The following is a 13,107-nucleotide window of genomic DNA, read 5'->3' as shown; positions in this document are numbered from 1 at the left end:
AGTGACAATCCACCGTGGTTCGGCTCCAGTGTTCTCCCTGAAGAGCTCAAGGGAAATACCCCCTCAAAAACGGGTGGGGAAAATCCTTGACATCCTTCCATGGAACTACATTTCCCAGCAGCCTCCTCGGCACTCGGCTGGAGAACTGCATTTCTCAGCCTCTTCCTGTGTCGCCGCCCGCTCCCACGGAACTACGTTTCCCCGCCTCCCCTTCTGTCCGGGCTCTATGGAATAATATTTCCAAACGCCCGCCTCTGCCGCTCCTCCATGGAACTACTTTTCCCGTCATCCCCTGCGCCCTATCTCCGGGCTGGACTCCATTTCCCACAATCCCGTGAGCTCAGAGCTCTTTCTTTCCTCGCCGGGAGTCGAGACTTCACTTCCCGCGCTCCCCGGCTTCCTCCTCTCGCGAGACTTCGCGGCCGCATTGGTCCCGTTCTGTCCCCGTTGTCCCGCTCGAACTCCACTTCCCGTCATCCCTCGCGCCTCTGACTGTGTCTCCCTTTCACCTCTCGCGAGAGTTGCCGGGCGGCGAAGCGGGCGCGGGGGGGGGCGGCCCTGGTGGTGGAGGTGGTGGCGTCCGCCATTTTGCCGCGGCGGCTCGGCTCGGCTCGGCGGGGCCTGGTTCGGGGTCGGCATTCGGGTGGGAGGGGCCAGCGCGGGGCTGATCGGGGCCGGCGGGGCCCGAGCGCGGGGAGGGGCGGGGTGGCTACGGCCGGGGGGCTGCGGATGGCGGCGGATCTTGCCCGGCGGCAGCGCTGGGGCTGAGGCGGCGGCAGGAGGAGGCGGAGCAGGAGGCGCCTCCCTCCCTCCTCCCCCCTCCCACCCAGGTAAGATGGCGGCCCGGCCGGGGCTCCGCGCTCCCCCCCCCGCCCCTACCCATAGGGGCGCGAGACGCGCTTGGGGAGGGAGGGGGCGCGAGGGAGGAGGGGGCGCGTGCGCCGCCAACGCTCCCCCTCCCCGCGCGGCACTAACCGCCGCCTTCCCTGGCGGGGGGAGCCTCGCTCTGGGGCGTCCGGGGCAACGGGGATGGGGTCAAAGGGCAAAAGGGTGATGGGTTGGGGTGTGCAGGGGTCAAGGGTCAAAGGGTGTTGGCGTGGGCTGTAGGGATCAGAGGTTAAAGGGTCAGAGGGCAAGGCGTGGTGGGTTAGGGGTGGGGGTCAAAGCGTGGTGGGTTCATAGAATCCTTGAATCTCAGGGTGGGAAGGGACCTTGGGAGGTCCCCTAGTCCAGCCCCCTGCTCAGAGCAGGGCCAATCCCCAATTTTCGCCCCAGATCCTTAAATGGCCCCCTCAAAGATTGAACTCACAACTCTGGGCTAAGCGATTGCCTAGTTAGGCACTGGGGATAAAGGGGCAAGAGAGGGCTGGGCTGGGGCTGATGAGATCAAGGGGGAATAGGGATAGGGGCTGAGGGAGGGCAGGGGTTAGAAGTCAAAGGGCAAGTGGGGTTGGGTTGAAGTGGGTCAGTGGCTATGGAGTCAGGAGCAGCACAGCTAGTGGGTATGTCTCAGTGGGCTGCAGATCTGAGGGTGTCTGAGCGGGGTCGGGGGGCATCAGAGCTTGTGTAACAGGTGGTTGCGGGGTCAGTGGGGCAGGGAGCATCAGGGTTGATGGGACAGGATCAGGAGTTGGCCCAGCAGGCAGCCATGAGTTTAGTGGGGCAGGGGACATCGGTGTTGGCACAACAGGCAGTCATGGAGTTTGTGGGGCCAGGGGCACCAGGGCTGGATCAGGGGGAATGGGAGTTTGTCAGTTTGGGTCAGGGGTTGCTGGGGGACAGTGTGCCAAGATTGGTAGTGACAGCAGAGGCAGGACAGTCTCCAGGCAGGACAGAGGTGGTTGACAAAAGGGAGTCGGCAGCACGGGGTCTTGGGAAGAGGGAGATGGTGGACATTGGGGTGTCAGGCTTGGCAAGACAGAGTTGTGAGGTAATGGGATTGGGGGGGTATAGGATGATGGGTTTGGCAGGTTTAATGATACAGAGATCAAGAGTACTGGGGTTGGCTAGATGGGGTCAGAAGGTACTGGGGTTGGAGGTAGAGGGGTATGCAGTGACAGGACGGGGTGATTGGTTAGTGGACTTAGTGACAGTACCCAGGGTATCAGGCTTGAAGGACACAGATTACAGGAATATGATAGGGTTGGCAGGACAGGACCAGGGTGTAACAGTGGCAGGACCTGGGATAGTGGGACAAAACCCTGATGTGACAGGCTTGGCAGGATGGGTTCAGGAATCAAGGGCACTGGAGGCAAAAGTGGGACTGGGTAAGGAGGTGGTAGAAGCGTCTGGGATGGTGGGAAAAGGGGTGACATGGTTCACAGGCTGGGACCGGGGACTTAGTGGGTTGAAGGTGGTGGGAAACAGAGTGGCTGAGTTGTCGGGACAAAGTGCAGAGGTGCTGGTGTTGGAAGAGGCAGTGAGATGGGGACCTGGGGTGGCAGGGATGGCAGGATATGGGGGGATGGGGCTGGAGGGACAGGGTCGTGTATTGGGAGTGATGGAGGCAGTGGGGCTCGGGATGGCAGGTTTGGCATTGGAAGGGCGCAGCGTGAGGGAGTTAGTGGGACAGGGTCAGGCCTTGGCAGAGTTGGTGGTGCCAAGGCATGGTGTGCAGGCGCTGGCAGGACAGGGTCATGGGTTGGCAGGCGAGCGACGTGGGGTGACAGAATCGGTGGGGTGGGGGTTGGCAATGGAGGGATACAGGGCAAGGAGGTTGGCAGTACGGGGTCAGGGGGTGACAGGGTTGGAGGTGGTTGGGCATGGGCTCCCTGGATTGTCGGGACGTGATCGGGGGTTCCAGGGCACGACATCACAAAGTGGGGTCAGGAGGCAACTGAGTTAGCAAAAACAGGACACCGGAGGCCGGGGTGGGCACATTAGGATCAGGGGATGACTGAACTGGTGGTGGGGGGACACAGGGTAACTGGCCTGATTGGGTGGGGAAGTGGGGCTGTGGGATTGGCAGGGATGGGACAGGGCATAGGTAACAAGGAACAGCTAGGCACATGGGATCAGGAAGCAGGAAGGTGTAATAGGATTGGGGCTTATGGGGGTCAGGGTAGTGATGGGGAGGACACACAGGTTGCAGTGTGGGGATGCAGTAATGTGGTGAGCATGATGAAGTCAGTGGGGTGGGGGGGCAGGATTTAGCAGGTAATGACAATGGGATTGAGTGACAAGGGATGGGTCAGGAAGGGGTCACAGGGTGGGCCAAGATTGGATGTAATAGGGACACCAGGGCATCAGCAGATCAGAGGGTGGGAGATTAGAAAGTGGTGAAGGGCTGAGAAGGGCTAATATGGGATAAGGGATAGGATACAGTAACAGAATGGAGCAAGGTGGCAGACAGGGAAGTGGCCAGGATTAGAGGAGAGAATGCAAGGGTCTGGGCTCCTAACTTCCTTGCAGACAAGCCAAGCTAGCAAGCTAAGTGGAGATGGGTTATACCTGCCTTGACGACATCTAGGCATTGCTGTTGGCGGCCAGCCGTCTCCCAGGCTCCGCACTAGGACAGACAGGGTGTCCGCGTCCCTGCCTCTCCCCAGCACCCTCAACAGGTCTCTGCCTTTCCCCATAGGCAGGGATTTGGTAGCTGGTGCTCAGAGAAAATTCTCCATTATGTCCTGCAGCTAGGTCCATAGTCTGCCAACTGCATTTCAGGCCCAGAGAGACAGGTTTAGCTAGACCCAAGGACTGTTCTGTGCGAGCCATGTTGGACCGAGGGCACAGGGAAAAGTGGGAGGAATTGGGGGGGGGATCGGGTCTGTATCCCTGTGGAGTACCCTTCCAAGGAAAGGGCTGGGATTAGAAAAGTGTGAAGGGAGAGGGAAGTCTGGAGCCATGCCCCCATCCTGTCCCATCTTGCTGCAGGAGCGGTCTTCCCCGGGAAAGAGAAACCGTGGAAGTGGAGTCTGACGAGGAGGAGGAGTTCTCAGCTCACACAGGTATGGCTGGGATATGCTCTCTGGTGGCTCAGGGCTTTTCCCCCCTCTTGGGGGAAGCCAGCAGTGTAGCATTGCCTTTGAAGCAGGAAGCTTTGGATGTTCTCCAGAGCTGTGTCACATTTCACCCCATAGACAGGTGCATTTCAGCAGCAGGCAAGTGAATCATTCCCCCTGTAAGAAACCCTTTTGAGATCCCAAATTCAAAAGTGATGGAAAAATACAGATCACTGATGAAAAGGGCTGAGGGATCAGATGGGCAGAGGTTGGTTATGGATTCCCTGTGTCAAACTGGGAAGCGGTCATTCTTGGGGGAATCCTGACAAAGAAGGTGTTGCGTTTCCAACTATTTAAAAATATTGTTGTTGACTTAAGGTTTCCTCCTAGCGTGAAACAAAAACATCTTGAACACCATGGGCCTGTCTTCTTGTTCTGTTGTCGTATGGCACTTAGTGCAGTGGGGTCCTGGTTTGTGACTCATGCATCTAGATGCTACTGTGATAATAATATAAATAAGATCGTATATGAGCATTCTTGCTAAATAAATTGATTTCAGCTGCAAGCCTCAGTCCTGGACGCATTAAAAGTGGACTTATACTAGCGATGCTGAACTTGGAAACTTCCCGATCAACTCTTTCAACTTAAGGCAGTAGACTGTGTCTGTATTATAGAGTTGCCACAGCACATGTCGATTGGTGTAATGTAAATCAGTGCAGATTAACTTAGGTCAGGCCAAGTTCATGCTTATCCCAACTTCAGCAGCTGTTAAAATATGAACAACAATTGAAATTAAAGTGTCGTGTGTCCTGAGCTTAGCTCCCAGTTCTTGGTAGTTGATTGACAGGTAGAACTGGCAGCAAAAGGCAGTGTAGTCAGGGAGGGAGTTTTTCCCCATTATAAACATTTTTTTTCATTGAAGATGAACGTCTACAGCACAGCAGAGAGCCAAGGAATCCTAGCTCTGTTCCATCCTGCTCTAACCCACTAGACCCCACTCCTCTCACAGAGCCAGGGCTAGAACCCAGGAGTCCTGACTCCCAGCCCTTGCTGTAACCACTAGACATACTCTCATCTAGTTCTGTTTCTGCAAGGTGAGTCTCCCCAGAGGAGATGGGTGTTGCCTTCTGAGTATGGGCAGCTTTCGGTAGCAGAGGAGTCCCTTCAGCTGGCAGCGTGAATACACAGTTGATGGCTACTTCCCCATCTCTTGCCAGGTGATTCAGAGACAGGCAGCCCCGAGCGCAGGCTGGGCTGCCAGGGGACCCAGGAGCTGGACAGTTCGTCCCAGCGGTTGCTTGACCAGAATGAGGCCGGTTCCCAGCATGCACTGGAGCAGGACGACAGCACTTCGGCCACGAGCAAAGCTATCGGGGCGCGAGGCGAAGAGCAAGGGAGCAGTAAAATGCAGAGCCATCCTCCCCAACAGCACCATGCACTGCGCAGTGAGGTAGGGGCTCCCAGCCTGGCCTTGGAGCTGACCAGGAACACACTGCATTGCTGCCTGCGTGGGAGAGCTGGAGAAACGCGAATGCTGCTGGGGGTTCAGAAAGGGGCGCTCTCCTCTCGCAGTCAGTGCTGACCCCAGTGTGGTACTTGGGGAAGCTGTGCTGCAAGGAGCAGTGTGGGGGCTCACTAGCGGGCTCCCTCCCCTCAGTCGGTGCTGACCCCAGCACTTGGGGGAGCTGTGTTTCAGGGTAGGGAGCGCTCTCACTTTAAAGTCAGTGGGCGCTGTGCTGTATGGAGCAGGGTGGAAGCTCAGTAGGGGGTGCTCTTCCCTTGCAGTCAGTGCTGGCCCCAATGCCGTGCTGGCAGTCGCTACTGCTATGTCTACTCTACAAAATGATGTCGACCTAACTTATGTCAGCGTACAGCCACTGCAGTTGTTATATCGCTTGTGTGTGTGCACACTTGGCTCCTTGCGTTGTCGGTGCCTGTTCTCACCAGGAGCACTCGTATTGATGGTATTGTCAGTGTGGGACAGCTCCTGAAAACCAGTAAGAGTCAGCGTGAACAACACTGACATTGCGTCGATCTAATTGTATAAACTGTGACTCTGCGCCACTCGGGGAGGTGGTCACTAAATCAGTGTAGAGAGGCACTTGCATCAGCAGGAGCCAAATTTAAGTGAAGACACTTCCACAGCTAGGTCAACACAAGGCAGCCTGTGTTGCCCGAACCCTGCAGTGTAGACCTGGCCTTTGCTGATGTGGGTCTTTCATTAAGACAGTGATACTCGGACTGAGGCTTAGGAGCCGCATGTAGCTCTTTAAAGTGTCTCCTGCGGCTCTTTGCAACACATGATATTAAAACATCGTGTGATTAAATTATTAACCCGTCTAAGTTATTAACCAATCAGGATGTTGTTACTATACTATTAATCAGTTGTAGTTGATAAAATAATAATACTCGCTCACTCGTTTTGCTGTGAGAATTCATTATTTTTTTATATATATATCTATATATTACTGTAGTGAACGAAACAATGCATTCACACTACTGCGGCTCTTTTGGGTAATATTGATCACTAATTTGGTTCCTGAACCACTGAGATCTGAGTACTGCTGCATTAAGAGACTTAAAATAAGTCAACCCGCGTTTCTATTAATGCTGTCCTGGCCCCTTTTTTCAAGACCTGGAGTATTAATCTTACTGTCTTGTCCAAATCTTAAATGTAATTCCATTCTGCTTCCTTAATTCCGTCTGCAGTTTCAGGTGGATATGGGATTCTCTGTCACTTCCCATCCAAAACTGTTATATGCAGCTGATAATTAGAGGCCATGCCTCAGCCAAGAGCTGGCTGCACCTGGGTGAGGGATCCCTGTATAAACAGCCCCCCTCCCCACTCCAGAGACTGCTTCATCCCGGCACCAGGCAAGGCTTTCTTGTTCATACACAAGGGGAAAAGCACTTTTACCGTCCTTAGGCTGAAAGGGCTGCTGAGTTCACTGGTTCCATATGTAGCTGTGGCAGTGGCTGTCCCAGTCATCTCATCCTCTTTCGCCCCCAGATTGCACCAGACAAAATGACGGGGAGCAATCCTGTGTCACCGGCCTCTTCGGGGTCACCTGCCTCCAGTGGCAGCGTCTCGCCGCCACACCTCACTCACGATTCCTCCCTGGACAGTCACCTGGGCTTTGATGTGCCCAGGCTGCAAAGCAAAGCTCTGGCGTCCCCAGGAGTTTATGCCTCGGACCCGGCCAGCATGTGGGACAAGACGCATGCTGAGATCGCTGAGCAGGCCAAGCACGTGAGGAGTTGACTGTGTCTGAAGGGTCCCCTGGGCTGGAGCCCTCCATGCTCCCAGGGCCATGCCAGGGTGGGGGGTGGGAGGAAGTAGGGGATGTGACCCAGATGCTCTCAAGGAGACCGTCAGGTCAAGGGGGGGAGATAATGCCCTGGCTGGGGAGGAGGGGTAATGTGACTCTGAGCCCCTCTAGGTCCCTTACCCCTGTGTCACTGTGGGTCATCTCCTTTTGTTTAGGGTCAGATGGGTCTCGGCCCTGCCTTCCAATCTCCCGTGATGGGTGGGGGCTGGGATCCCTGCTGACTTGGTGCTATGTTCCAGGAGGCAGAGATTGAGAACCGCATCGCGGAGATGAAGAAGGAGGGCTTCTGGTCCCTGAAGAGGCTCTCCAAGGTGCCGGAGCCAGTTCGCCCCAAGGTGCACTGGGATTACCTCTGTGAGGAGATGCAGTGGCTTTCGGCAGACTTTGCCCAGGAGCGACGCTGGAAGAGGGGTGTGGCCAGGAAGGTGAGTTCTGCCCCTCCCTGAAACAGCTCTGACTCGTTTATTAAGTCCCCTAAAACCCAAAGGTGGGTTTGGATTGTCTTGGAAATTGCTGTGCCTCAAGGAGCTGTAGGGCAGGGTAAATGATCCAAACTTGGGGGCATCTGAGATAGACCTGTGAAAGTATCACATGACATGAAAAAGTTCTGGGTCTTCTAACTCTCTCTTACACGCATCTGGGGCTGAAACCTATTGCTGTGATCCTCCCCCCATTCAGGATTGATCTCAGCCAGCATTTCATACCCACTGACCCTCTGGGAAATCGATAGCACAAGAGTCATTGAGGGTCAAATTTGGGAATTCTAGCACAGGTCAAGCCACAATGCAGGGTGGATTGATTTAAATTGAAGCTATTTAAATGACTAATTTTAATCACGATTTAAATGCAAGAAGGTAGCCTTGATTTAAATCATTTATTTTACTCTCGTTTTGCATTTATACTTTTTAGTTACTTTCCTAAAGAAAGGTTGATTCTCATTGGTTGGTAACTATTACAATATATTGATTTACAACTAAATATAACCTTTACACTAAATTTGGTGCTTCTTTTAGTTAACCAGCAGGATACGCTACTTACACCTTCATTTAAGCAAGTATATAGTTTAACTTACATTTACTCTGATTCTTAATTTTTACATTTTTGTTAGTTTAGAAAACAATGAATGATGCATTTCTTATTTACTAGATGATTTGTTTTTTACATGTAATTTGTGCCAAACTCAATTTGGGTGGAGATTCAACTAAAATGCACAAAAACAGCATTTTTGAATGTTTTTTAAATAGTTAAATAAAACTATCTTAAACGTGCTAGATAAATAAGAAAAGTTTATCGGACAGTTTATCAAAATATGTTTTACGTTGAAAACTGATTTATTAAACAAAAGAAGTACTTAGTGCATTGAACTGTGGTTTTGATCACCATGTCCTTCAGAATTTTAGAACTAGTAGATCATGCCCTCACACGCCTAGTTTTTATTCATAGAATTGGAAGAAGAAAACAAGCTTTTCTGCTTTTTCAACACCCAGCTCATTTTGTAACTGAATTACCTGTTCATTGAACTGAATTAGTTGGATAAACTGAAATGAAGCAAATTATTCTGCAGGTGCAGAAGAGGCTACTTATGTCAAAAGCTGGTTTACCACTACGACAAACTCTGGTTCCAGGTGCTTTGCCTGTGACTTCCACCAGTTCAGTGCTTAGTCTTTCTTTAAAACTTGGGAACAAATATGAACTGCTAATTTTTGTATTTAATTGTAATTATTTTGTAGACTCAATAGATTATAGTAAATTGAGGTCTTAACATGGGTTGTCATTTCAAATTTAACTTAAATAGGTTTATTTTAAAATATAAACCTGTAGCTAATTTAAATGTTGAAATCTGATTTTAAAAAACACTTAGATTTTTGTTCACCATGCCATGCCAAAGAAGGTGGTGGAAAGGTACATGTGTAGCAGGACAGGATCTCTGTTGCAAGGCAGAGAGTTTGCAGGTCACTTCGTATCAGGGTAGCTGGATGGCTCCTGTGTTCTATGAATTCAAGTCCTGCCCTCAGCAGCTTTCTGTGACTGCTGGGCACATTTTGCAGGGGATTTACTAAGGGTTCTGCCCTGAGAGCACACCTTAGGGCTTAACAGGTGGTATTTCCAAGGGCTCTGAAATCCATCCAGGCGACATCTGTCTGTCCATGTTCCTGTGTTCCATCTAGGCTTGCTCTGTCTGTCCTAGGTGCTGAACGGAAACCTCCCTCACCCTTCTCAAACTGTGGCTGGTGACCCAGCTGTTGGTTGGCAGCATGTCCCTGGGCTGTTGCTCCAGCTAGAGAGATCTCCCCCACCCCCAATACAGTCTGCCCTGGGTTGGTATAGCCCCCTTCTTCCCCCCAGCCATGCATGCATCTCATCCTCCTCCTCCCCTCCCCCAGGTGGTGCGGATGGTGATTCGGCACCATGAGGAGCAGAAGCAGAAGGAGGAGCGAGCCAAGCGTGAGGAGCAGGCCAAGCTGAGGCGCATCGCCTCCTCCATCGCCAAAGAGGTCAAGCAGTTCTGGAGCAACGTGGAGAAGGTGGGTAGGGCGTGCAGCTCTGGAGGAGTGCTCAGGCTGGCTTTGGGCCTGGCCTTTCTCATATAAGAGTTGTCACACAACATACAGGCCTCTAGCCTGGTATCCGTGCCTCTTCGCTGCTCTAGCTCAGGCTGTTGGGCTTCTCTGTCCCAGCATCCCCTGCTCTCTGTCATTTCAGCTTGGGTATCATGACTCTCTAGCCCGAGGTCCCTGCCTCTCTTCTACTCCAGGGTGGGTTTCACTAACACAGCGTCTTGTATCGAGCAGTAGAATACAGTCAGGGGGGAGATTTCCTTTTGCCCCTCAGCAGGAAGGTTCTTCAGAAGCGAGGATGACAGGCTAACAATATGCTGCTTTTTGAGACCTCCCGCTTATCCTTCTCTTTCACTTGGATGTCCCTGCCCACCCCCCTGGCCCTCCACTGGCAGGTGGTGCAGTTCAAGCAGCAGTCTCGCCTGGAGGAGAAGAGGAAGAAGGCCCTGGACCTGCAGCTGGACTTCATCGTGGGCCAGACAGAGAAGTACTCAGATCTGCTGACTCAGAGCCTCAACGAGACCTTCCCCATAGCCAGCAAGACTGGCTCCTCCTCCCACATCAGCTCCTCCCACGCCGGCTCCACCACATCCAGTCCCCCACCACCTCCACACCTCACCGACGAAGAAGGTAGGGAACCCAAACACCCCACGTCCCATTCCCTGCTCACCTTGAGCCAGCCAGTCCTCCCCTAGAGGTTAAAGGTCTTGTGTCCGTTTCCCCTGAGTTGGCCAGTCTCTCCTGCCATGGGGCTGGATTGAAGCTGGCACCCTTTAAAGAAGAAAGATTCCATGTCCCATTCCTTGAGCCCTCCAGTCCCTTCCCCCTCCAAGGCCAGATCAGCTGGCGCCCCCTACAGAGGAAAGGCCCCAGATCTCACTCCCAGGGTTCCTTAGTCCCAGGGTTCCCCACTTGCCCTGTCAGTGCCCCAGGTGTATGGTTCACACCCTGCTTCCTCCTCCTGCAGATGGGGACTTCCAGCCCCATGAGGAGTCAGACGACGAGGAGACGATTGAGGTGGAGGAGCAGCAGGAAGGGAATGACTCGGAGACGCACCGGCGTGAGATAGAGCTGCTGAAACAGGAGAGTGAGCTGCCCCTGGAGGAACTGCTGCAGTCCCTGCCCGCCCAGATCCTGGAGAATTCCTGCAGCGCTGCCCCCTCCATCTCCAACAACGAGGAGGAGGAGACTGCGCGGGAGAGTGAGGAGGAGGTAGAGAAACAATCCAAGATGGTAAAGATGACTGAGGGGTGGGTCAGACCTGCTAGGGAGGCTAAGGGGATTGGTGATCAGCGACAGTCTCAGGGCGCTAGACGGGACACCCCTGACTGAAGCAACGCTTTGCTCGGAGCAAGCACCTCCCTTCTCAGTCTACTGACCTGGAGATCCAGCTGCACTCGGATCCCTTAAGCCAGTGGTTTTCAAATCTTTTTCAGGCGACCCAGTTGAAGAAAATTGTTGATGACCGCGACCCAATGGAGATGGGGATGAGCAGTTTGGGGTGTGGGAGGGAGCTCTGGGCTAGGGCAGGGGATTGGGATGTGGGGGGAGGAGGGCTCTAGGCTGGGGATGAGGGGTTTGGGGTGTGGGAGGGGGCTCCGGGTTTGTGGGGGTCAGGGCTGAGGCAGGTTGTTGGGGTGTGGGAGGGTGAGGGCTCTGGGGTGGGGCTGGGGATGAGGGGTTTGGGGTGTGGGAGGGGGCTCCAGGTTTGCATGGGCTCAGGGCTGAGGCAGGTTGTTGGGGTGTGGGAGGGTGAGGGCTCTGGGGTGGGGCTGGGGATGAGGGGTTTGGGTGTGGGAGGGGGCTCTGGTCTGGAGCAGGGGGTTGGGGTGCAGGAGGGGGTCAGGGCTCTGGGTTGGGGGTGCAGGCTCTGGGGTGGAGCCAGGAATGAGGGGTTTGGGGTGTGGGAGGGGGCTCTGGGCTGGGGGGGAGGGCGGGCTCAGGCCTGGGGCAGGGAGTTGGGGCATGGGCTTACCTCGGGCGACTCCTGGTCAGCAGCGCAGCAGGAGTGCTAAGGCAGGCTTCCTGCCTGTCCTGGAACCGCGCTGCGCCCCAGAAGCAGCCAACACTAGGTCCGACTCCTAGGAGGAGGTACGCAAGTGGCTCCACACAGCTCTTGCCTGCAGGCACTGCCCCCCTCCTCCTCCCCCCACCGCTCCCATTGGCTGATTCCTGGCCAATGGGAGTGTGGAGCCGGAGCTAGGGGCAGAGTTCAGAGCCCTATGGCTTCCCCCGCACCCCCGAGCCGGACCTGCTGCTGGCCGCTTCTGGGGCACGGTGTCAGAACAGGTAGGGACTAGCCTGCCTTAGATGGGCAGCACTGCCAACGGGGCTTTTAACGGCCCAGTCGGCGGTGCTGACCAGAGCTGCCGCGACCCAGTGCCTTACATTCCATAAGCCAGTACTGGGTCGCAATCCACAGTTTGAAAACCACTGCCTTAAGCTGCATGATCTGTGTCCCCCAGCTAGGCCACGGTAGGAGTGCCTGGGGGGGCCAGGGCTCTCCTTTTGAGGTAGGAGGGCCTGGCCCCAGCCTCTTCTCCCAGCCCTCTACTTCATGCCTCCAGCAGGAGAAAGCAAAGTCCGTCATGCAGAGGAACAAAAGGCCGTGGAAGCCTGACAAGGAGGATGAGGAGTTCACGGCCAACGAGGAGGAAGGTGAGCATGGCAAGGGACCTGCTGGAGCAGCTAGGCTCTGGGTGGATGGGAGGGACCTGACTGCCACTGGTGGCTGATGGGGGTAACAGATTAACAGGGCTTTCTCCCATCCACATGGTAACACAGCCCATTTTCTCCTCAGCTGAGGATGAAGAGGAGACGATTGATGCTGAAGAGAAGCTGGAAGGGGACATGGATCACAGGAAGGAACTGGATGACTTGGCCCAGGAAGGTATGGAGGGGGTGGGAGGAGAGTATGTCTGGGACAGGCCTAACTGTCCTCGTAGCTCCAGGATTCTCCCCTATGCTTTAACGGCATGGGTCAGAGAGATTTTAATCCTCTGACCACACCCAAGCTTGCGAGGGGATGGAGCCCTCAGGGTGTAAAGATCTTCTCAAGACAGGGTATTAACCCCAGCAGCGGGGCCAAATCCAACAGCTTGGGAAGCCCCTGATCCGTCCTTGGCAGATTTGTTGGTGGAGCCTCATTCTGAAACCAGTTTCTGCACCTTCTCCTCCGTGCTGCCTTGTTGCTAAGCCCTGAAGAATAAGGCCTTGTGGGACTGGACTGATTCCAGCCATGTAGCACTGATGTTCAGCGTGGCCTGGATCTCTCTCAGG

At 54.3% G+C, this 13,107-nt stretch overlaps 1 protein-coding gene across 4 annotated transcripts in view; it reads left to right on the top strand.

The window, feature by feature from the left end:
• Nucleotides 1-533: 533 nt before the first annotated feature.
• SRCAP (Snf2 related CREBBP activator protein) overlaps nucleotides 534-13,107 on the top strand; it is a 31,245-nt gene continuing 18,671 nt past the window's right edge. The window contains exons 1-10 of one of the 4 annotated variants that reach the window (XM_073350372.2): nucleotides 1,535-3,111; nucleotides 3,874-3,947; nucleotides 5,159-5,391; nucleotides 6,952-7,191; nucleotides 7,510-7,695; nucleotides 9,655-9,795; nucleotides 10,224-10,458; nucleotides 10,796-11,040; nucleotides 12,396-12,486; nucleotides 12,629-12,718. In XM_073350372.2, coding sequence (XP_073206473.2) covers nucleotides 3,050-3,111; nucleotides 3,874-3,947; nucleotides 5,159-5,391; nucleotides 6,952-7,191; nucleotides 7,510-7,695; nucleotides 9,655-9,795; nucleotides 10,224-10,458; nucleotides 10,796-11,040; nucleotides 12,396-12,486; nucleotides 12,629-12,718 — 1,597 coding nt within the window. In that variant the 5' untranslated portion in view covers nucleotides 1,535-3,049. Of the gene's footprint in view, nucleotides 831-1,459; nucleotides 1,503-1,534; nucleotides 3,112-3,873; nucleotides 3,948-5,158; nucleotides 5,392-6,951; nucleotides 7,192-7,509; nucleotides 7,696-9,654; nucleotides 9,796-10,223; nucleotides 10,459-10,795; nucleotides 11,062-12,395; nucleotides 12,487-12,628; nucleotides 12,719-13,107 lie in introns of those variants that run through there. The other 3 variants (XM_073350369.2, XM_078853452.1, XM_073350373.2) reach the window with 3 other exon arrangements.

The sequence above is a fragment of the Lepidochelys kempii genome, chromosome 6, assembly GCF_965140285.1.
Source record: "Lepidochelys kempii isolate rLepKem1 chromosome 6, rLepKem1.hap1, whole genome shotgun sequence".
Lineage (NCBI taxonomy): Eukaryota > Metazoa > Chordata > Testudines > Cheloniidae > Lepidochelys > Lepidochelys kempii.
The sequence above is the reverse complement of the archived record's forward strand: the minus strand, read 5'-3'. Positions and strand labels throughout refer to the sequence as shown.